General features: G+C 40.9%; 1 protein-coding gene and 1 long non-coding RNA gene across 2 annotated transcripts; one reads left to right on the top strand and one right to left on the bottom strand.

Moving 5' to 3' along the window:
• Positions 1–2,656: 2,656 nt before the first annotated feature.
• On the top strand, positions 2,657–14,558 carry sdc4 (syndecan 4). Its single transcript, XM_055867821.1, has 5 exons — positions 2,657–2,882; positions 10,530–10,713; positions 10,803–10,843; positions 10,945–11,143; positions 11,356–14,558. Exons 1-5 carry the CDS (start codon positions 2,829–2,831, stop codon positions 11,505–11,507), a joined length of 630 nt encoding a protein of 209 aa, XP_055723796.1. The 5' UTR covers positions 2,657–2,828; the 3' UTR covers positions 11,508–14,558.
• Positions 14,559–17,297: 2,739 nt separating this feature from the next.
• Positions 17,298–20,197, bottom strand: LOC129814790 (uncharacterized). Its single transcript, XR_008753351.1, has 2 exons — positions 18,778–20,197; positions 17,298–18,304 (listed from the first exon to the last, which is right to left on the bottom strand). It is a non-coding gene; the product is annotated as an uncharacterized LOC129814790 (long non-coding RNA).
• Positions 20,198–24,018: the final 3,821 nt, after the last annotated feature.

Here is a 24,018-nt window from a genome sequence, read left to right as displayed (position 1 = left end):
GGTGTTTATACTTGCGTACTATTGTTTGTACAGATGAACGTGGTACCTTCAGGCGTTTGGAAATTGCTCCCAAGGATGAACCAGACTTGTGGAGGTCAAAAAAAAAAAAAACTGAGTTCTTGACTGATTTCTTTTGATTTTCCCATGATGTCAAGCAAAGAGCCAATGAGTTTGAAGGTAGGCCTTGAAATACATCCACAGGTACACCTCCAATTGACTAAAATGATGTTAATTAGCCTATCAGAAGCTTCTAAAGCCATGACATCAATTTCTGGAATTTTCCAAGCTGTTTAAAGGCACAGTCAACTTAGTGTATGTAAACTTCTGACCCACTGGAATTGTAATACAGTGAATTATAAGGGAAATAATCTGTCTGTAAACAATTGTTGGCAAATTTACTTGCGTCATGCACAAAGTAGATGTCCTAACCGACTTGCCAAAACTATAGTTTGTTAACAATAAATTTGTGGAGTGGTTGAAAAATGAGTTTTAATGACTCTAACTTAAGTGTATGTAAACTTCCGACTTCAACTATACGTGATGAGTAAAAACAGTTAGTGCACGGTAGCTATTTGGTTAAAGCTACAATATGTAACTTTTTGGGCGACTTGACCAAATGCACATAGAAATCTGAGTTATAGATCTGTCATTCACATTGAAAGCAAATCTAAGAAGTAGTAGGTATGTTCTATGTGTGCTATATCTATGCTTACCATTCTGAAGTTTTTTTTATTTTTTTTTACAGTTTTTACTTTCGGTTTTGTACACCAACTTCAAACAGCTGAAAATACAATATTATATTTCACAGCGGTTTAGGTAGTACAATGAATCTCTACATTTTACATTGCTTGTTTTGTCACATAAACTGAAATTAGACACACTATTAGAATTTTTTGCAACCAGGAAATGACGAAGCAGTCTTATGGCTTGGGGGTTAGAAGCTGTTCAGGGTTCTGTTGGTTTCAGACTTGGTGCATCGGCACCGCTTGCCGTGCGGTAGCAGAGAGAACAGTCTATGACTTGGGTGGCTGGAATCTTTAACAATTTTTAGGCCTTTCCTCTGACATCGCCTGGTATAGAGGTCCTGGATGGCAGGGAGCTCGGACCTATAGTGATGTTCTGGCCCCATTTCATAAAAGCTTCTTAAAGCTAAGTTCATCATTACGACTTTGGAAGGAGCATCGTTAAATCTCTGAGCGGTTTCCCAAAACCGTCCCAAAAAAGTTATTCTTAAAAACATTTGTTATTTAACGACTGCTTCAGACCACTCGGAGAACAGTTAAGTGCAATGTTAGATGCTTTTTTGCCCATCCGCGTCACTTTATACAAAGAAGATCTCCGCTAAACATAAAATCCAGATGTTCATCTGTCTTTCTATGCCCTTCGATAACTTCACAACGAATGTGTTTCAACAAATACAAAGTTGCCAATTTCTTTGCAATTGTTACTAACAAGCAAAGTATAAAAATATGATTAAATGAAAACCGAGATAACTGTATTAGAAATATGAATACACTATAGGCTACAATTATATTGAAATATATTTCATGTTATGCTGAAAAAATATATAAACGCAACAGATAAAGTGTTGGTCCCATGTTTCATGAGCTAAGATCCCAGAAAAAAGCTTATATCTCTCAAATTTTGTGCGCAAATTTGTTACATCCCTGTTAGTGAGCATTTCTCATTTGCAGAGACAATTTTTTTTAACGAATTTTAATTTTAAAAATATCTACTTTTTTAGAAGGCCCTTAGGGTTACCCACTGGATGGCAGTCACAGACGTAATGCAACTCATAAATGTAATTCAAGTCACAAATATGTCAAATGCAGGTCACAAATGTAATCCGTGGAGTCACAAATGTTGTCACATTCACAAAAGCATATTTGACCGCATTTGGTTGCATTGTATATTTGCACAACAACACATATTTTGTTTGTGACTAGCTACTTATATGTGATAAACATGTTGATGGAAATCTATCCCCATACTGTTACCACTGGATGGGTCTACAATCCTTCAAAGTTTCATCAAACTCCTACAATAACAATTGAGTTGATATGATAACTTAAGAACTGTTGTGGTGGACATGAAATGTTAATACGTCTGCGGGTTTTCATTTCTACAGAAACATTTATGATGCGCAAGGGGAGGGTTTCCGGAAGATTACGTGCGTAAAAAAAAATCCATGAACGGACTTTCCATGAGGTGTGGCACACATATTACAGTAAATCAAAGATACTGGCTTCGTCTCTTCCGCTCTAAATAAATGTCATTTTCGGTTTCTTTATGTCATCATGGAGATAAACAAGTGAGGGGAAGATAGGTAAAACAATGCATGACAATTTCAATTGAGTATCGAGTCTAAAGTGCCACAAATTAATAATGATAATATTATAGCAATTCTCGCTATATGAGCCACATTACAATTCCCACCAAGAACACGAATGATATCGTAGCTACATTATTCTACATTCAATAATTTGCTAATCGACTACTTAAGTAAAGATATTCTAATAAATAACCTGTTGAGTCTGGGGGGGTTCTGAGCACGAGTTTACGGTAAATTATGACGAAGGGAGAGTACGACCTTTGCGTAGCTCTTATTGGTTGCTGTTACAGGGGGTGGAGTGTAAAGTGCGATACAAAATATATCAATCTGGATTAGTTTGTAAATTTAATCAGTGACTGACTGACGTGTAAGATACAAGTTGTGCAATAGCAAGGTGATAAAGTGGGCAACGTGAACTTTTGATTGTGTTTTTGGAATTAAAAAAAAAACATTATTTCATTCCACGCTTTTTGTTGAAGAAACGGTCAAGAGAAACATGCACAAAGTCTTCCTCGTGTTGTTTTTATTTGGCTCCGTCTACTCTGAGTCGGTAAGTAATGTTCGCTAGCTAACAGAACACCGGGTAACGTTAACTCAGCTACCGTTAGCTATAGCTAATTTAACGTTACTCACTTACTTTAACTTGTGTTCGTTTCAGTTTACTTAGCCTAACTAACTTTACCACATTTGTTTTAGTGTAGCTAACCTTACTACTTCAGCTGGCTAAAGCCAAGACAATGCTAACGTTAGCGACTGTAGCTGTTATTACTGCTAATCGGCTAGTTAACTTAGCTAACTAAGTAGATAACTAATGTTAGCCATCAACACAATCTTTTTCATGGTTATTGATCAGTGTTTTCGACCTGGTTAATGTAATGGTAATGAAGGTAACTACTGTTTTAGCTAGCTGTTAAACTTTAACACAATTTACAGATCGTTTACCGAAACACATCAGTCTAACTAGCTAATTGGGCTTAGTCAGCTAGCTGGATAACTAGCTAGCGTTACAGCACAGCTAACGTTACCTCCCTAACAAAGTCAGCTAAATGGCCAAAATTATTTTCTAAAGAGTAAGGCAATGGCCTCTCATCATAAGAGAAAGCAATGGTGTTTAAATTGTGGTAGTTATATCTAGCTAGCCAGACAAACGTAGCTAAATTAATTTGTCTAGTGTGTGAGGTGGAATGATAATCATGCAAGTGACTATCCATCACATGTAGCTCAGAAAGAGGGCAAGCTAGTTTTAAGCAATAAGGCCCAATATACCTTGGCTAATGGCTGTTCTTATGCGCAGCGTGGAGTGCCTGGTTACAGCCCTTAGCCGTGGTATATTGGCCATATACCACAACCCCCCGAGGTGCTATTATAAACTGGTTACCAACGTAATTAGCGCAGTAAAAATACATGTTTTGTCATACACGTGGTATACGGTCTGATATACCACGCTCTCAGCCAATCAGCATTCAGGGATCGAACCACCCAGTTAATAAGAAACTTTTTCTATGGACACCCATATTTAGCTGGGCTCTTGTAATTTGACCTATTTCCATTTTACTATATTCAATTACAGCAGTGACTAAATGTTTAATTGCTGACCAGTTGACAAACAAAGACTGCAATCATTTATCAAATTAAACAAACACTTCATGTAACATGGCTCAACACTATCATTGTTTTGACTCAATTTAGTATGCCTAATGCAGTGTGGTTTTCATTTTTGGACAGTTGGTTTGATAACTTTTGGAAGTGGATTATTATTATTTGTTTTAACCTTTATTTAACTAGGCAAGTCAGTTAACAAATTCTTATTTACAATGACTGCCTACCCCGGCAAACCCGGACGACGCTGGGCCAATTATGTGCCGCCCTATGGGACTCCCAATCACGGGCAGCCTGGAATCAAACCAGGGTCTGTAGTGAAGCCTCTAGCACTGATATGCAGTGCCTTAGACCACTGCGTCACTTGGGAGCCCAAATTAAGCAAACGTGCACATACCAGGATGTAGGTGTACTTCCTTGTGCTATTTTATGTAATCTGACAAAACATCAGAGAATTGCGTGACAGCGTCCAGTCCTGTCGGCTTAATTGGAAAGAATTGCCATTGTCAGATGTCGGGAAGGGGGCTAAAACAGAATAGTTATAGGCTAACTAGACACCATCCAGTGAGACTGACTCGGCTACACGGGGGCAATATGCTAATGCAGTGCTCACCAGACCCCGCCTTAAGGATAGGTGCTTATTGTCGATCCTAGTCTTCTGAATACATAGATACATAACTGTAAAGGGCTAATGTGATTCTCCATGTGCCAAGTATGTGCCTAATCCTTATTGTGGCTAGCTTCATAACCCGGTACGGTCGAGCCTCACTAGCCAGAGGAAGCTAGCTGGCTGCTTATAACGTTAGCTTTGGGCAACAGGGTTAAGTTGCTGACCAGCTATTTATTTTCATGACCTGAAGTTCAATTTCAACAGGCGAACAACCGGTGTCAACCTAGCTAATACTTACTCACAAGGATTCCTAAATCATTGCTAAGAATAATGAAAATGACTGCAGTTTCTACTGGTCATTGTTTTCAGCCTGGTTGTATTGGTGCTAGCTAGGTACCAAGCTAAAGCTAGCTACCCCAGAAGTTGCGGTCGAACAAATTATGCTTTATTACCAATGTGGTATTGTAAACACATTGTTCGTGGCCGGTGTTTGCTTGTTTGCAGACTTTGTACAGCTTTGACAGTGCTACTGTATCTTTTTTGACACTCAAAGACCCAAATGGCATTCCATAGTATGTATGTCGTGAAGCTAAAAGCAGTGACGCTATTACTGTGTAACTCCGGTAGGGCAACATCTGAAAAATAGGGCACTTGGTAGTGTGTACCTTTGCTCGGCCAGTCAGCGAAAGCCAACATCACCCACGACAGAGAACGGTTGATTGTCAATGGCAATGAATTCCATTATCTTGGCTTTAATGGATTTTACGTTTGCGTTGTCTCGCTGAAATGTTGTTACTCTTTCAAATGACTGCTCGACTCGTTGACTGCTAGATCCACAACGCAGACATTGTGGGCTAGTTTAAGAGTGCTGTGTTGCACATATAGCGCAACGTTTTATGTGGCGCCATTACGTCATGTACCTACGTTGTATGGGTATGCACATCAGCTTTGACATCGGGTTTGCACATCGGGGCGTTAAACTAGACATCGAACAATATTGGCATTTTAGCTAATATCGGCCGACTCCGATATGTTCACCGATTTTATATTGTGCATCCCTAATTATTATTAAAGATGTGTATAATCTGATGGGTGAAAATATGATCACTTGATAGAACTGTCTGAGACAAGGATCAGAGTGCAAGCTTTTTTTCCTACATCCAGCCAATATGTTTTGATTTAAGACATTCTAAGGTTTGTATCATTCACAACTAAAGTTGTCAAATAACTCTACATCTAGCATATGGGACCTGTTTCAGATCACTTTTACACTTAACAGCCATTGCATAATCGCACTCGCTTTGTAATGGGAAACATTTCCTTTCTATTTTTTTCAGTTATATTTTTCTTACTATAAAATAATGGCATGGGACATATAAGGATTTCTTGTCAGCTAAATGAACAAGCCTACAGCCTATGACATGGAGCATAGCCAGATGACTAACATACAGTAGACCAACTCATTCTGTTCTTCTGAAATACATTTCCCCCAAGGGCTGGAGTTGCCCATCCCTGACCCTTAAATCATGTATTTTCAGGTAGAGATGCCTCAAGACGCAACTACTCTATCGCACTTATCTCTGTGTCTTCCCCACACAGATCGGACAAATAGACAGGCAGTGGATTATGGTCATTATAGTTAATTACCACTGTTTCCATGCTTGACTACGTAGAATATTGGCCTGTTAGAAACTACAATTCCCTACTACATCACACAGTTCGGGTTTGATCTGATTTATCTCTAGAAAACCTGCACATTGAGCTCACGGGGAAAAACAGAATGAAATGGAAATGTTTGAACCTTTTTGTTTAAAAAAGCAAAGAATAACTGAAACATTGGTTATTTGCTCAGCACTATTGAAGCGTAATGGAGAACAAAACAGTAAAAGCCCCTTCTATTGACATTTTGCCTTTTTAAGTAAATCGGGCGTTAAAAATGAGGTGAAAAGGAGACTGCATTTTAATAAATACTTTTCCAGTTTAACGACAAACAGGTCTCCGTTACAAGTTTTTCCAGTTGGGACATTGTTTTGATAGCCTAGCCTACCCCTCTGGGGAGAAGCTTCTAAATGTGGTAGCACATATTAAACAAGCTGGTCTCCACAATGAGGTTCTTAGCAGCCTAAGTTGAATCTGTTACATTCCTCAAAACCATGCAGAGGCTGCCCCTCTCATTTTCCCTTTTGTGTTTTCCTGTGGAATTTGACCTCTGGACCTTGAATGGCCCTCTTCGGGATTTGGACAGATCTAAATGGCCAGGGTACTTTCATTAGCCAAGCTTCCCAGCTAGTGGACCAGAAGCTTGCTTCTGCTTTCTCACCAGAAAAAGTCCTCTGATCACTTGTGTGCCTGCCTTTTTTTTGTTATTACTTTGATGGCTTCTAAGCCTAACTATGTCAAGCCTCATTCCTTTCATCCATCTTAAGTTTATGGGTGAATGTCTGTTTTTAGTCTTAAGCTCATCGGGACTTCGAGCCGAAGAATAGAACAATGGGCCTATACCATTATGCATTTTCATTGTGTATTTTAATCAGTGCCGTGTGTCATACCAATTGACCTCTATTTACACCAGTCTTTCCTTGTCAGCTTAACGAGCATCCCTTCTTACATTCTGTAGTTTATCATTCTAGCGTATTTTTGGCATAGCCTTGTTTTTCTAAGACACTAAAGTCTCTGGAGCTGATTTAGACAATGTCTTATTATTATTTTTTTTTACATTTGTAAAATATGTTGTGAGCACAAACGTCAACAATGTTGTCTTTCTTGTTATCCATTCTGACTTAGGCCTACACACTGTATTTTCAGGGCTTTATCTGCCATGAAAATTATTCCTTTTGGCATTACTGGGCACATGGCTATTTTTGTTGGAATGCATGTTTTTAATTAAGCATGAGATCATTTTCACTAGACGGAGCCTTTTTTCTCTTGGTGGGCTGAATTGAATTCCCAGTGAAAGGCTGTGGAGAGAACATAATACTTTCACCAGGATGTAGGCTAATAATGGTTTCTGCATTGCTGTCCATTGGGCTATAAAATCCCTTTAGAGGATGGAATGTTGGAACTGAAAGAAGGGGTTTTGTCTATTGCTTGTGTGAAAAATTTCCCCTCTACCCCAACTCTGGCAGTTGAATGTCATTTAGCATACGTTGGGCTCAAGTAGTGCATTTCTGGGTTGTTCTACTTGGAAAGATCTGGCGGTTTGTGGTCAAATATTGTTTATAAATTAGATATTCACCAAACAACATTGAATTTGAACCATGTTTTGTTTTATTGGGAAATGTACCATATAGGCCTAGCCTCAGGGATTTACTTTTGAACTACTTTTGGGAAATGCACCAGGATGTGACGAAGCTTCACTTGCTTAGCTCTCTACGCAGTTCTATGTACGTTTGTGCAGCCACATTTTTGGAACATGGCCCAAACGGAGCTCCATTTGCGTAGACTGTGAAATCACTATGGAGAGTCGTTTAGTCTTTTTCCTAAATGGACCACTTGTGGCTTAATCAGTCTGCGAGTGGTCACATCTAAGAACGGGAACACGAACAGGGCTGGGACAGTTTTAATCCCAAATGTGATGCAGTATGAAATGGGGGAAATTGCCAGGTGAATGTGTATTACTTAATGCCTCATGAGCTTAGTTCAACTGTCGTACCCCATCAGAACCCAAAATAGAAGCTTGTTTTACTGTTTGTAACAAAGAAAATGTAAACACACTAGCCTAAAGACATGGTTAAAACTATAGATTTGATATCATGGATGGTCAGTCCTTGCATCCATAGCTCTGTCTATGAATGAGTGGTTTCATTTCACCAGTCCCATTCCTCAGCTTTTTACCAAAACCGGGAGATCACTTTGTTTCAAATGTTGATTGCCACTTTAAATGGTGATGCATCGGACTTAGTTAACATTCTGAGCACAGAGGGCCTTTTGTCACAAAAGTGCTGAGGACATGAGTGCAAGCCCTACCTCAGTGCAAACACAAGGAGAAAATGGCTGCCTGTTTGAAGATTCTGACGGCAACAATAGCATTCCCTGGTCTCCCTCAAATGTAATTTAGAGGGGATTAACTTCAAACCACACTATTTGAAACAGAATTTCAGAGCACGGTTAAACTGCTGGGGCCCCCCCGCACCACGGTCGGTGAATTACCGTAGCAGCAACGCTTAAAATTAACTCTTTCAAATGTGCCCAAGTTGCTTTATTTTGTTCAATGGAATGCTGTAACATGTAATAAATGCTTAACTTGATTTTTGCCTTTTTTATGCATGTTTTTTTGGTGGATAGAGAAAGGAACCACCTGGCTAAAAGAGGAACAAGGCTTCCAGTATCCCAGGCAGCCCTGAGCAGCCACCCAGAACAGTTAAAAAAATAAAATAAAAAAAGCCCCCTCCTTTGCCTCTGAACAATGAATAATGCATGACTGTTTCATTAATCATAGACTGGGCATATATTTGCCGAGCCAGGTGTTATCCAACCGGCTGCATGTTTCTGGTGTCTTGTTCAGCAATCAGTGCTAACCCAACTTAGCGTGATGACATCTGACAAGGCCCAGTGTGCAAGGGGCCAAAGACTTCAACCCCAAACACGTTCTGCCTAAATGTACTTTAGGAATCTTTTTTTGCACCTTGGCCCTGTTGCTTGTGTTTTAATTGGATCTGGCCATTCAATTGCTCTGCTGTTTAATCGCATTCACAGTGCGTACTCGGCAAATGGGCAATGAAATTAAGTGTGCTAATGTGATTAGAAAAAGTTGTCTTTCAATTATGTTAAATCAAGTCAAGCCCATCATGATTAGCTTAATTTTGTCTAGATAACGTTAAAGGGATAGTTCAGGCATAATGTATATTTGGTCAAATTACCCTTACCTTGTTGTCTGAAGGCCCATGGAGACAGAATCCACAATTTTAGCAATGATGCACCGCAAGCCCAAAGTTCCTCAAACACTTCAAACTATGTTCTGGGGTTGGTCGAGTTTAAAGGGATTGTTTACGCGCAAAATGCTGAAATCATTTGTCACTGGAACCTCGTCACTCAACGAACTATTTCCTCATGTAGTCTCACAGCCGTTTCTGTGTATACAATAACATTTGTATTGTATTCCATTGGGTACCCAGAAGCGGATTTATTTACGAGAGCTGTGATTTACGAGGTTGCATGATGGAAATAGAGTATTAAGTTTGGTTGCTTCAATACTTTTAACATGTTTTTGGGGAAGTTTCTACTTGTAGTGCAGCTTTGGCTGTTTTAGCATTGTTAGGATTCAGGAACTAACTAAATAATGGATTATTGTGGATTCTGTCACCATGGGCATTCAGACACACCTCAAGGTAAGGGTAACTTGACCCCAAATATAAATTTTGCCTAAACTATCCCTTTTTTTAAGAGCATTGTTTGGTGGTTACGGGAACGAAGGGGGATCTTGAGGTTTGATTGTCAAAGACGTGTGGTTTTTGTGGACCCTGTCACCAGTGACTGGTTCTGGTGTCTGTTTTGAAAGGCCAACTTTTAAGTGTAGGGTTAAATGGGAAAATGAGTGATGACTTCTTTAGTTGGTCACCTCCTGTCTTACCTTTCCTGTCAAAGATTAGTCAGAGGCTCACTCACTTCCTGTTAACACTTGTGAAAGTTTTTACAAAGGTTAAGCAGAAGGTGTAGGGGAACTTGTTGTACAAAGTTTTCAGTGGCACTGGCACAGCTCAGGTAGGAAAAGTTGTACCGCAAAAGTTTTTAATTTTTTTTTACTTTTTATTATATAACCCACAGTGAATGAGAATTAACCAGTGTAGGTGACAATTATTTAAGCAGATTTAATGTGTAAAGTAGACTAGTTCACTCTATACCGCGGTTGTTGGAATATAGGCTACAAGATGTAGGCTTAGACTTTCAGTTGAAAAGTGGTTTTGGAAAAGTTGCCTTATGCCAGCTAGAATCTGTGTTTTTTTACTTGCTGTGGTATTCTGCCTCTAAGTGCTGTGTTTGGGCCAGCAGGTGCGGGAGACTGAGACATGGATGCCCATGAAGATGACCCAAGCCGTGTCGCATGACGAGCTTGTTGCGTCTGGTGACGCCCCCAACGGCTCCGACTTTGGCTTCCCCGATGAGGAGCGCGACACATTTGACAATGAGGATGAAACGGATGATGATGAAGACTTCTCTGGCTCTGGAGATGAAGGTTGGTGTTTGCACAGATCTGCTAATTTGCTTTAAAAAGCTGATAGAATATAATGACATTATTGTTAACTTGTTTTCTTCTCTCTTCAGTAACTACTATTACACTCAAGAATGACAAAACCATGACAAAGGTAAGGTTTCTCATAATTGGCTATCATGTACCAAATGAGAGCCACGTTTCCTCTTCTTATAGTTCAAGTAGGTATAATTCTATTTTTTTTTTTGCTCATAGCCTGACATGAACGACAACAAGATCCCAGACCTGGACAGACCCCTGATGTCCAAACCCACACCAAATGAGATTGAACAGGTCCAGAAGAACAATGAAGTGTCCGTGCGGGGTGCTCCCAAACCCGAGGAGTACCCATCAAACGTACTGATGGCCCATGCAGGGGAGGAGAGCGTCTTCAGAAAAACAGAGGTCTTAGCAGGTGGGGCAACGGCACACTTAACTTTATTGGGGCTAGTCAAATTGTTATTATTATTGAACTTTGAAAAGGGTTAAATTATTTCAACGCAATTTAACTAAAGTATTTGTGGCAGTTCAATTTCACTGTCAGAAATGTACAGTTTCATTTGTAGCTTGTCCAAGTTATTCGCCAGATTACGGGGCTAATTGTAATTCCACTGGGTTTTGTTTCAGCTCTGATTGCTGGTGGAGCAGTGGGGCTGCTCTTTGCCGTCTTCCTCGTCCTTCTGCTCGTCTATCGCATGAAGAAGAAGGACGAAGGCAGCTACGACCTGGGAAAGAAGCCCATTTACAAAAAGGCTCCGACAACGGAGATCTATGCCTGAAGGCCACCTGCCTGCTCTCCAGTGCCTCTCGAAAGCAAACCTCTCCTCTTGCCTGCTTACTGTAAAGCCAGGAAGTCCCAGAGGGAGAAACCATCAAACAAAAACTGCTTTTCCTATTCCACCACAAGTTCTGAAGTGGTTCATTTTGAAACGGAATCAACATTTTAACTGTCAGTTTTCCTATTTTATTTTGTTCTTTCCCCTACAGGAAAGATATTGGGAGAGGACCATTTCAGCTGCCAAACAATGCAGTACACCATTTATTTGTTTTATAAAAAGTATCAATACTGCAGCGAAATCTTGACTTTTCTCTCCCACACTGTTTTATGACACTAACAAGGTGCAATGACAACTTCACTCAGTGAGGTGAAATGGTACAGATATTTATTTTCCTCCACCCTACTCTGAACCTTGGTACCCATACTGGTGCTACAGAAGTCTGTTACTGTAGCATTTTCTTTTACAATAATTTTTTAAAATAATCCCTGTGTAGGGAAATCGTGAAAGGTTCTGTTTCGATTCAAATGTATTTTGTCAAACAGATCAAGTCTGAAGTGAATTCCAGATTGATGAAAGTAACTTGATACATGCTACCCTATCAATATAGCGGGGGCCAATCAACATGCTTTTAGTCCTAGGACAAATCGCTGTGTGAATACACCCACTCCATCCACAGACCACAAAATTATTTGTAAAAACGAGCAACACAACGACACATACATACATGATTGGTGAGCTCAGTTTTTTGCCAGACCTCATCTCAGTGATTACAATTCTTGTAAACTAAGCTATTTGAACAGCTTATGGACTATCGCTGTTGACATAACAATAATTATCACTGCACATGGACTGTACGCTTCAAGGGATCTGTACATAGCCATTTTAATAAAATTCTGAACTTGGAACTTAGCCATTTCTTGGCAGATGTTTATTTACCAAATATTTTATACTTTGTCTAACATTACTGTAAATGCTTGGAATAATCGGTTTCTTCATACCTAAGAAGTAGGGGTGTAATGATTCCCTGATACAGATCGGCCCTGGTTCAAATGTTTGACAACCGTTCCAAATGTACAGTAGTATGCATGCATCAGTCAAAGTCACTAAATTGACAAAAAGCTATCGGGGGCGGCAATGTCCACCCGATAGCCGGGTGGTAGATGCCCAGTTTTCCTTATGGCTCAGCTTTGGTGCCTACATACACTAGACTTGTACGATTTACACACACGTCAGCTGAGAGACCCAGCTCATGAGCTCTATCGGCAGCAGATTTGAATTTCGAATGGGAAATGAATGTGTTTTATGTAACCAATGTTAGTGAACCGAATCGCATCGATTTGTTCCTCTAATCAAACTGAATCGTACCGACTCGTTTCGAACTAAAACACATCATTCCTGTATCGTATCGTAGCCCAACTATATCTAGATGCGTATTGAATCGTTGTGAAAGGGAAAGATCCACATCCCTACTAAGAAGCCTATAGTGGGAAACACGTTTTAACTACCAATGCTAGTACTAACTTTTTCTGTCCAGTGTTTTAGAATACTTGTTCAATTTAACTATAATTGTATTACCTTTCAGGTTGGGGCTTTTCCCCCTCTTAGCTGTTGTATTTGATTTAAATGTTTTATATACACTAGTTCAAGAAGCAAATAGTTTTAAAACTTTTTTTTTTTTGTACATTTTAATTTGTTCCTGACTTTTAAGCCGTATATATTTATGTATTGTAGAAGGATTGCTATGTAATTGTTCAGGGGAACTGAATTGAACCATGTGTCATTTGCATGGGGAAAATCTGCTGCTTTTGTCATAAGATATGTGAATCACCAATTGAGTGGAGAAGTCAATGAATCATTGATTTCTGCATGCATGTTCTGATTTATTTGGAAATAAAGCTATTTTTATGCATATTAACTAAAAAAAATGGTTGGATCAGTTTTTTTTCAGTATTCCGGTGACATTTACTATCTACACAAAGATCAGCATGAGGTGTAAATTCTGCCAGCTCGGTCTTTGTCATAGAACAATTTGCATTGTTATCGTCCTGTATACATTACTCTTTGTTGCCAGTGCAGTTTAATCTGATTATCAACCCAACAATATAATGGGAGTTGTTACACCAGAGCTTGCTTGCACAGCCTGTACCCTGACAAGACAACTTAGCCATCATGATACTTCCCCGTACCTGTTGTCATTTCTGAGTATATGAGCAGGATGGCTGTATTGTAGAACACTAGCTGTTTTGAAGTCTATTGAAGAATGCGCTCACCCCAAACTGGTGCATGCTCTTCCCAGCAGCATAGTCTGTATCTTGAGACCTCACCATCCTGATACTTAACTTTAGTGTTGTATTTTTTTTAGTACAGGACCGGTGTCTGATGTACTTCCACCACAGGACACTAGCTGTTCTATACGTCATAGGGTGGACTTTAGCTCTTCCATGAATTGTATTATCATGGATCTTTGCATGCTCTCTCAAATTATTGATCTTAATTGCATGTGTGTGCTGTGACTTTGCAATTTGCTGTGCTTAATTGTATGAACCTTTTTTTAAATCTGTAATTGGAGCATCCCCTAACTATGCTCTCTACCTCTTTTTATAGCCTGTGGTGCACCTGTGTTTGAGTCACTGGAGTATAAGATGGAAGTTGTCGCTCCAAACTACAAAGGTCTGAGCTGCAGAGCTCTGGTTGAAGCAAGCACATTGTGATGTCCACCCTAAACATAGGTTTGCCCTGCGTTCAGGGTTGTCGGCTATTGTTTGTAGGTCTTGCTCAGTGTCACTCCTCGTACTTCCCCCATGTGTGTGACGATGGTGGCGCCGCCAGGTAGATTTGTCATATGACGTGCAATGTCATTTAATGCTCTTAAAGTGACAGTACATGATTGATTTGAAGTCCTAGGTATTTGTCTGGGCCGTGCTCAAGTCACCATCCAGGTATTTAATGAACATTGCTATAAATGTTTCTGACGTTTAAACAAAATTGCCTGTTGGTTTTAAATATTGTAACTGAAAAGATCGTTGTAATAAAATATTTTTTTATAAAGTGCTACCTGGTCCATTGTATTGCTCATGACCCAATCCAATATGTGGCCTGTCACGAACCCGTCTTCTACTGGTTGAGGTGTTCCTCATTAAACAGGAGCTGGCGTAGTCTGGTACTTGAGCCATTTTAGGTAACCCTAGTCGGCAGGTTTTAGAACTAGATAAGACAACCCCAAACTGACCCATGTTTTTTCCTTGCTGCTGGATGGTTTCGTATGGCACTCCCTAGCACAGTGGATTGTGAGTAGCTGTGCTGACACCCAGACAGAATGAGTGGCACACCTGTTCCTGCTTCTGTGTGCTGCTGGAAAAAACAAAAGCTAGTGATGTCAAAAAGTGTAGAACTTTCATGGACTCACCCTTTCGAATAGTCAAACCATTTAATACAAAGTCTTTACAAATCAAGATAATCATGAACCAAATTTGTTGAGGGGGGGGGGGGGGGAAATCAAGGGTAGAAGGTTGCGTTAAACCCCCCAATATTAAAGCAAACTTTTAAAAACATGCTAAATTGTTATGGGAGTTTCCAAAGGCCATACTGCAAGTCACATTGCGATCAAATCAATCCGTCCTAATCATTGAACCATTATATTATAATAAATATACAGGTAACTGACTAAAGGAAACACTTGAGTAAATGAGGGATAGAATGTATGTTGAAAGTTTGTGCTTCCACACAGGTGTGGTTGCTAAGTTAATTTAGCAATTAACATCCCGTCATGTACATTGCTTCGGAAAATATTCAGACCCCTTGACCTTTTCCACATTTTGTTACGTTACAACCTTAATCTAAAATGGATTAAAAAAAAAAATCCTTGTCAATACCCCATTAAAAAAAACATATTTACATAAGTATTCAGACCCTTCGCTACGAGACTCGCAATTGAGCTCAGGTGCATCCTGTTTCCATTGATCATCCTTGAGATGTTTCTACAACTTGATTGGAGTCAACCTGTGGTAAATTCAATTGATTGGACATGATTTGAAAAGACACACACCTGTCTATTTAAGGTCCCACAGTTGACAGTGCATGTCAGAGCAAAAACCAAGCCATGAGGTCGAAGGAATTGTCCGTAGAGCTCCGAGACAGAATTGTATCGAGGCACAGATCTGGGGAAGGTTACCAAAACATTTCTTCAGCATTGATGGCACCCAAGAACACAGTGGCCCCCATCATTCTAAAATCGAAGTTTGGAACCACCAAGACTTTTCCTAGAGCTGGCCAAACTGAGCAATTGAGGGAGAAGGGCCTTGGTCAGGGAGGTGACCAAGAACCCGATGGTCACTGACAGAGCTCCATAGTTGCTTGTAGCGTCATACCAAAGAAGACTCGAGGCTCTAATCACTGCCAAAGGTGTTTCAACAAAGTACTGAGCAAAGGGTCTGAATACTTATGTAAATATTATTTCCGTTTTTTATTTACTATTTATACATTTGCCAAAAAAAACTACAATCCTGGTTTTGCTTTGTCATTATGGGGCATTGTGTGTAGATTGGTGAGGGGGAAAAAACAAGTGAATCCATTTCAGAATAAGGCTGTAACATATCAAAATGTGGATAAAGTCAAGGGGTCTGAATACTTTCCAAATGCACTGTATAAAAATGCCTAGTTGCCCATTATTTTGGCTACCATGGCAAGGAGAGATCTCAAATGAGCAGTTTTTTCACAAATTTGAATGTTGACCAATCAGATCATCTCTGAAAAATATCTGATTTGAAAAGATCTGATGTGATCGGTCAAAAGAACAATCAGTGGAAAAAAATATCAGAATTGGGCTGCCTGTGTAAATGCAGCCACAGTCACCAGATCTCAACACAATTGAACACTTATTGGAGATTCTGGAGATGTGCCGCCATCAACAAAACACCAAATGATGGAATTCCTGGTGGAAGAATGGCGTCGCATCCCTCCAATAGAGTTCCAGACACTTCTAGAATCTATGCTAAGGTGCATTAAAGCTGTTCTGGCTAGTGCTGGCCAAACGCCTTATTCAGACGCTTAATGTTAGTGTTTCCTTTATTTTGACAGTTACCTGTAATTGCATAAGAGTGTTTCAACATCTTTACCAAGGATTTGAACAGATTTTAACTTGTCGAAGTAGACAGGCTTTAACTTGTCATGACGAAAGTACAGCTCTACCAATATTAAATCATTTGAACCTGACTGAATTTGATGCCACAATCAAGTTCCTTGTATTTCTTTAATTTATAATTTCCTCAAAATAAGTGACATCTGTATCCTTGTACATTTACATTTTTTTTAAGGAAGATGTGATGGGTGACATGGAAGGATTTTAAATATGCACTATTATGTACATGTACTTGTACTACATATCATTATATCAACGTTTAGAATAACATTTTGCTTATTTGCCTCCTAAAATTAAATACAGTTAGAATTATAAACTACTCTGACATAACATAACAGCCTGGTCTCATTTATGTTTTTCGTTATCATTACGTTTCACCAGCTGTTCTTAATTTTTGTGTCACCCAGGCCATCATTTGTCCTGAAAGCTGGTGCTGTCTGATATATACACAGGAAGTCAGTGATAAAGGATGAGATGAAAGGCTTCCCTTCACACACCAGGGTCAAAGGGAAAATGAAGATGGATTCAGGAATTACACTGAAATTGGAGAGCTTTGTGGGGGTTTGATTCTCAAATGAAATTATATTAATCAAGGGTTGCCACAATCTCTCATTGAACTACAGATGACCACATCATTGAGCTCATGCCAGCAGTATCAGAGCGTACAGTTAGAGTTTATTTTCTTTCTTGTGGTTCGCCTCCACTGCCCACATGATAGTAGAGCCATTTTGGATCGAGGGTGACGTAGTTTCCATGGCAACAACCAAATGGAGTGGGGACAAGAGGATTATACACCTTCTTTTTTTTTTTACTAGAGGTCCGAAATTGGGCAGTGCGTCAGCCGGTCTAATGGAAATTAAACAAATGAGATCCACATGGCCAAAATTAGTGAGCTAGCTAGCCTTTCCTCCCAGTGTAGGAGCAGGTTGCCTGGGTGCTGGGTGCAGTTCTCCCACAGTCATAGGCAGCCTTTTGTCTCCATGCATAAACAAATTCCACACAACCTCTGACACAGTCAGAGACACATTCCTTTACCACACAACAATGAGGGCTTTTGTGTGCAGGCCGCCCTGTGTTTTCTATTCATTTTTATTGCTTTGGAACTTTTTGCATGGAAAATTGTATAATCTCTCGGGTGGTTTTGCTCCATTTGATCGCAGCTGTACTAGTGTGTCTTCCCCCAGAAGTCAAGGACAAAAGAACCAAATGCTTTGAGGCATGTGATGTTATCTTTTGTTGAAGTCCTATCATTATTTGTTTAATGCCTGGGGGTTGTTGATGGTGAAAATATGAAAAGACTCAAGAATTTCACAAAGGCTAAACTATACAGAAGCCCCACTGAAGCCACTATTTCAGCTACTATTTGAACTCTTGATGTGTGTTCTAAATATAGCAGACAAGAAATACATCTTCGATAGAATGAATATGAAGGAACCCGGCTACTACATAAAACAAAATGTACAATGAGAGAACACAATAAAGAATATGACAATGGAGGGGGGCTTTGATGCACCTGTTCCGTCTCTGTCTTCTATCTAGGTAGCGGGGTGAACAAGCCGCAGGTCGGGTGACTGAGGTCCTTGATGATCTTTTTTGTCCTTCCTGTGACACCGGGTGCTGAGATGCTCACGGTGATGTGTTGGGCTGACCGCACCACCCGCTGCCGACATAGTGGAGCAGTCAGTTCCCATTTTATTTTGTCGCATACACATGGTTAGCAGATGTTAATGCGAGTGTAGCAAAATGCTTGCGCTTCTAGTTTCAACAGTGCAGTAACAACAAGTAAACTAACAATTCCACAACAACTACCTAATACTCACAAATCTAAAGGGATGGAATAGGAATATGTAAAAATAAATGTATGGATGAGCCGAGCGGCATAGGCAAGATGCAATAGATGGTATAAGGTACAGTATATACATATGAGATTAGTAATGTAAGATATGTAAACATTATTAAAGTGGCACTATTTAAAGTGACTAGTGATCCATTTATTAAAGTGGCCAATGATTTGAGTATGTATTTAGGCAGCAGCCTCTCTGTGTTAGTGATGGCTGTTTAACAGTCTGATGGCCTTGAGATAGAAGCTGTTTTTCAGTATCTCGGTCTCAGCTTTAATGCACTTGTACTGACCTCGCCTTCTGGATGGTAGCGGGGTGAACAGGCAGTGGCTGTTGTACTTGATGATCTTTTTGGCCTTCCTGTGACATCGGGTGCTGTAGGTGTCCTGGAGGGCAGGTAGTTTTCCCCCGGAGATGCGCTGTGCAGACCACACCAGACTCTGGAGAGCCTTGCGGTTGAGGGTGGTGCAGTTGCCATACCAGGCGGCGATACAGCCCTACAGGATACTCTCAATTGTGCATCTGTAAAAGGTTGTGAGGGTTTTAGGTGACAAGCCACATTTCTTCAGCCTCCTGAGGCTGAAGAGGGGCTGTTGCGCCTTCTTCACCGCACTGTCTGTGTGGGTGGACCATTTCAGTTTGTCCGTGATGTGTACGCCGAGGAACTTAAAACTTTACACCTTCTCCACTACTGTCCCATCGATGTGGAAAGAGGGGTGCTCCCTCTGCTGTTTTCTGAAGTCCACGATGAGGGGAGGGGGGGGGGGGTTGAGCATACACCCTTGTGGGGCCCCAGTGTTCAGTGATCAGCGAAGTCGAGATGTTGTTTCCTACCTTCACCACCTGGGGGCGGCCCGTCAGAAAGTTCATGACCCCAGTTGCACAGGGCGGGGTTGAGACTCAGGGCCTCAAGCTTAATGATGAGCTTGTAGGGTACTGTGGTGTTACATGCTGAGCTGTAGTCAATGAACAGCATTCTTACATAAGTATTCCTCTTGTACATATGGGATAGGTGCAGTGTACAGTGTGATGGCGATTGCATCGTCTGTGGACCTGTTGTGGCGGTATGCAAACTGAAGGGGGTGGCAGGTAAAAGTCCCAAAATGGATGTAGCAATTGCAGATTGCCCCTTTAAATGTCAAGCATGCTATTACCTGGATTGAATCTAGGCCTAAAAACAGGGCCTGATTACACGTGCCCTGGGGCCCCGACCTCCAAAATGTGTAGAATTGCAGGAAATTTGCTTTAAAACCCTAACATTTTCTCTCAGCATCATGGCAAAATGTGTAGAATAGCATGAGATTAGCTATAAAACTGGACATTTTTCCTCACTGCCCCATGGCAAAATGTGTAGAATTGCAAGAAGTTAATTGTCCCTCCCACCTTAACCAACCCCACCTTAGCCAAACCTATCTTGAAATTTAAAGACAGAGAGATGCCTACCCTGGATTAGGAGGCCATTGTAATTGGTATGTCTCATTTCAAGAGGGGACTGGACTGTGTTTGGAAGGCAGTTTCAATAGCACAGCTAGGGAGTGGTACTCACGTAGCCTCTCATTGAAATCTGATGGAGGGAATGAGTCTTGTCTCTGAAGCCAGACTGAAACAACACTACTACTCAACTACTACACCTGTTTGACTCATCCTCTCGCTATGTCATTCTTTCTCTCTGTCTCCCCAGCTCTCCTTTCCTTTTGACTCGCTCTCCCAATGTTGTTCTGCCTACGGCAATGCCCTTTTCTCATTCCCCACACTGAGTCATACACCAGTACGAAACAGTTCCACCCACCTGAACTTTGGACGTGCTTACCCATTCACTGACACACTGAATAAACACATGTATCAGGACATAGCTCAGGCTTTATGCTGAGATCACACAGCAGGGACACAACACAGAGGAAATCCTAAATGGCCAGTCCTGGGTTGTATTCATTAGGCACAAAATGGAAGAAAACTGAATACTACCAAAACTTACCCCCCCCCAAAACCACTTTTTTTTCTGTTACAAAACATTTTTCTACAGTGTGCCCTAATGAATACAACTCAGGGCTCCTTAGTGTGAGTTACAACAACATTTTTCATGAGGTCATTCAGAGTTGAATGACTAGAAGGTCCCCCAATGGTCTTGTTGATACAGAATGTGGCTGTATGCGCGAGTATTTCCATGATTTCCCGTGAGTAAGCAGCAGTGCTCATGGGGAAGTGTTGACGGGATGGAGAGTGGGAATTGACAGATACTGCAGAGGTTTTTGTTCAAGGACCATCCTAGGGGAGAGGAGACAGGTAACACTGAATGACAACTGGAGAGAAAAAATGAATGATGGGGAAATGACTGAGGAATGGCTGGAATTTCCTGAACAGTCACTGTAGAAGGCACTTGCTACACTGTCTAATGTAGAGGGGGCCAGCTTTGATTGTAAATCAATAAATCACTCATGTCAATTGATGGGGTGCTGTGGCTGAAACATTGATGTGATCAAATCAATGCAAAAAGAGTTTGAAATGACTGTTCTTTTTGCTATTGTTTTGTACAAGCTGATGCCAGTATTACTTTTGCTCCTATTTTTAACAGTTTAGAATTGTTTGAGTGATTACAAAATAACCAATAGGAAGTGAATAACCTTTTTGCTTTGAAAAGACAATAATACTTTTAGTAATACTGAATGGATAATCAGAATGTATGTATGAGGGAATTACTCAGATTGTGGAGTGAGCCTTTAAGTTCTTATCTTTTTTTTCTTTCACCTTTATTATCTTTATTTATCATACTGTAGTTTTAACATTGAGTCCACTAGTTGCCATACACTGTTTTGTTTGGACCATTCAAGGTGTGTGGTTGTTACGTTCCCAAGTTTCTGTATTGTGGTTTGTGTATTTGTATGTGTGTGTTTCAGGAAAATGGCTACCTGTAATCCCCCCATCAGCTGATTGGTCGACTCAATGGGCAAATTGGCGCTGACCCCGCCCTCTCGTCAAAAACAGCTGTCTTCAATTACAGACTCCTTCTGAAGCAAAATAAACCAGTGTTCTGTTTCTCAGAAGTGAGATTATTGCTGAGAGAATAGAGCTGAGGGTGATAGCATGTGTTGGTTGTGTCTTAGAAAGAGCTTATTGTTATAGCCTGTATTGGTTGTTGTTCAGAGGGTTTCTTTGGTATTTTGTGTTGCTTGTTACTCAAATAGTTTGTGTGTAGTATTTTGTAGCCGGTCCTGAAAAGGTATGTGTATGCCAAAAGTACTGTGTTTGTGATTAGTAATTATTCTGTTTTTGTTCCCAGGGGGGAAGGGGAAGGCACCCTGGGAGTGCTTAGGCAAGAGGCCTGAGGGCATACATAACCCGTAGTAGTTTACTGTCTAGGCACACTAGGTAAGACCTGGGCGGACCACCCCCTATATTTTGGTTAGTGCACCAGGTGGTGCTAGTTAGGTAAGTAGTGGGTAGGCAGGTAAGGTAAGAGAGGGGGCTTTGATATTTACTTTCTTTGCTTTGGTTCCGTTCAGCCCCTTTTCCCCAAAATTACCGTGTGACGGAATAAATTCCTTGTAAACGGTACCACTCTCTTCCTTTGTCATCCTTACTCGCACCTACAAATCCCATACGGCTTTTGCTCCACGGGGAGTTGAGTTGTAGCAGGGTGTTGCGTTCCCTCTTCCTAGAGGTGTACGTAACAGTGGTATATACAAATACTGTATTTGTTTGAGGGGTGGGGGTACAGACATTGTAGGAATAGAGGGTTTACTGGTCTCACGTTTTAGTCTGAAATTCACAGGTAGGTTTTTGTGGGTGATGGAAGCCTGTCGGCAAAAATAATGTCAACATCTCTGCAGTATTCTGAAGTGTTGTTTATCCTGGAGAAAATGCCAACACATTACACCTCCCACAGTCACTGACTTGGCCTGGGCTGAGGGAGTCTTGTGTTCAATGAGGTGTAACCTTTTCAAGCACAATTGATGCTCTTACTATATAGAGCACAAGCATTCAGATGTGGGCCAAATGCAAAACAAATGGCTGTTGTACCTTCAAAGGCTAAAGTCAAGGTTTACTTGGTATAAATAGGCTTGCCTAGGTGAGAGAAGGTCAATGAGGGAATGATTTCTCAGAAGATGGCTGTTTAACAGTCTGATGGCCTTGAGATAGAAGCAGTTTTTTAGTCTCTTGGTCCCAGCTTTGATGCACCTGTTCTGACCTTGCCTTCTGGATGGTAGCGTGGTGAACAGGCAGTGGCTCAGGTGGTTGTTGTTCTTGATGATCTTTTTGGCTTTCCTGTGACATCGGGTGCTGTAGGTGTCCTGGAAGGCAGGTAGTTTGTCCCCGGTGATGCGCTGTGCAGACTGCACCACCCTCTAGAGAGCCTTGCGGTTGACGGTGGTGCAGTTGCCATACCATGCGGTGATACAACCCAACAGGATGCTCTCAATTGTGCATCTGTAAAAGTTGAGGGTTTTAGGTGACAAGCCAAATTCCCTTGATCCTGACTAGTCTCCCAGTCCCTGCCGCTGAAAAACATCCCCACAGCATGATGCTGCCACCACCGTGCTTCAGCGTAGGGATGGTGCAAGGTTTCCTCCAGACGTGACACTTGGCATTCAGGCCGAAAAGTTAAATCTAGTTATCAGTCCAGAGAATCTTGTTTCTCATTGTCCGAGACTCCTTTAGGTGCCTTTTGGCAAACTCCAAGCGGGCTGTCGTGTGCATTTTATTGAGTGGCTTCCATCTGTCCACTCTACCTGGCCTGATTGGTAAGGTGCTGCATAGATGTTTGACCTTCTGGAAGGTTCTCCCATGTCCACAGAGGAGCTCTGTCACGGTCACCTTTCTGACCAAGGCCCTTCTCCCCTGATTACTCAGTTTGGCCAGGCAGCCAGCTCTAGGAAGAGTCTTGGTGGTTACAAACATCTTCCATTTAAGAATGATGGAGGCCACTGTGTTCTTGGGGACCTTCAATGCTGTTGAAATGTTTGGTACCCTTCCCCAGATCTGTGCCTCGACACAATCCTGTCTCGGAGCTCTACGGACAATTCCTTCGACCTCGTGGCTTGGTTTTTGCTCTAACATGCACTGTCAACTGTGGGATCTTTTATAGACAGGTGTGTGCCTTTCCAAATCATGTCCAATCAATTGAATTTACCACAGGTGAACTCCAATCAAGTTGTAGAAACATCTCAAGGATGATCAATGGAAACAGGATGCACCTGAGCTCAATTTCGATTCTCATAGCAAAGGGTCTGAATACCTATGTAATTAAGGTATTTGTTTTTTATTTTGTTAACATTTGCAAATACATTTCTGATATCTTTCCAACAGATAAGATCTAAATCAGGCAAGAACTTATCCACGTAGAACAATTAGGGTTTCCTATCTCTCCAAAATAATCTGGTGATTGATGGTGTCAAAATAGGCACTAAGGTCTAAGAGCACAAGGACAGACGCAGAGCCATGGTCTGACGCCATTTAAAGGTACTCTAACACCTTCACAAGTGTGGTCTCAGTAGTATGACGGTGTCTAAAAGCAGACTGGAGCATTTTGTATGCA

This window comes from Salvelinus fontinalis, chromosome 18, assembly GCF_029448725.1.
Source record: "Salvelinus fontinalis isolate EN_2023a chromosome 18, ASM2944872v1, whole genome shotgun sequence".
NCBI classification, from domain to species: Eukaryota; Metazoa; Chordata; class Actinopteri; order Salmoniformes; family Salmonidae; genus Salvelinus; species Salvelinus fontinalis.
The sequence above is the reverse complement of the archived record's forward strand: the minus strand, read 5'-3'. Positions and strand labels throughout refer to the sequence as shown.

Bases quoted from the DNA above. Each gene is read 5' to 3' on its own strand.
- sdc4 (XM_055867821.1), top strand. From the start codon at position 2,829: ATGCACAAAGTCTTCCTCGTGTTGTTTTTATTTGGCTCCGTCTACTCT. The intron at 10,844-10,944 runs GTAAGGTTTCTC...TTTTGCTCATAG, and splicing joins ATGACAAAACCATGACAAAG to CCTGACATGAACGACAACAA. The intron at 11,144-11,355 runs GTGGGGCAACGG...GTTTTGTTTCAG, and splicing joins AAAAACAGAGGTCTTAGCAG to CTCTGATTGCTGGTGGAGCA.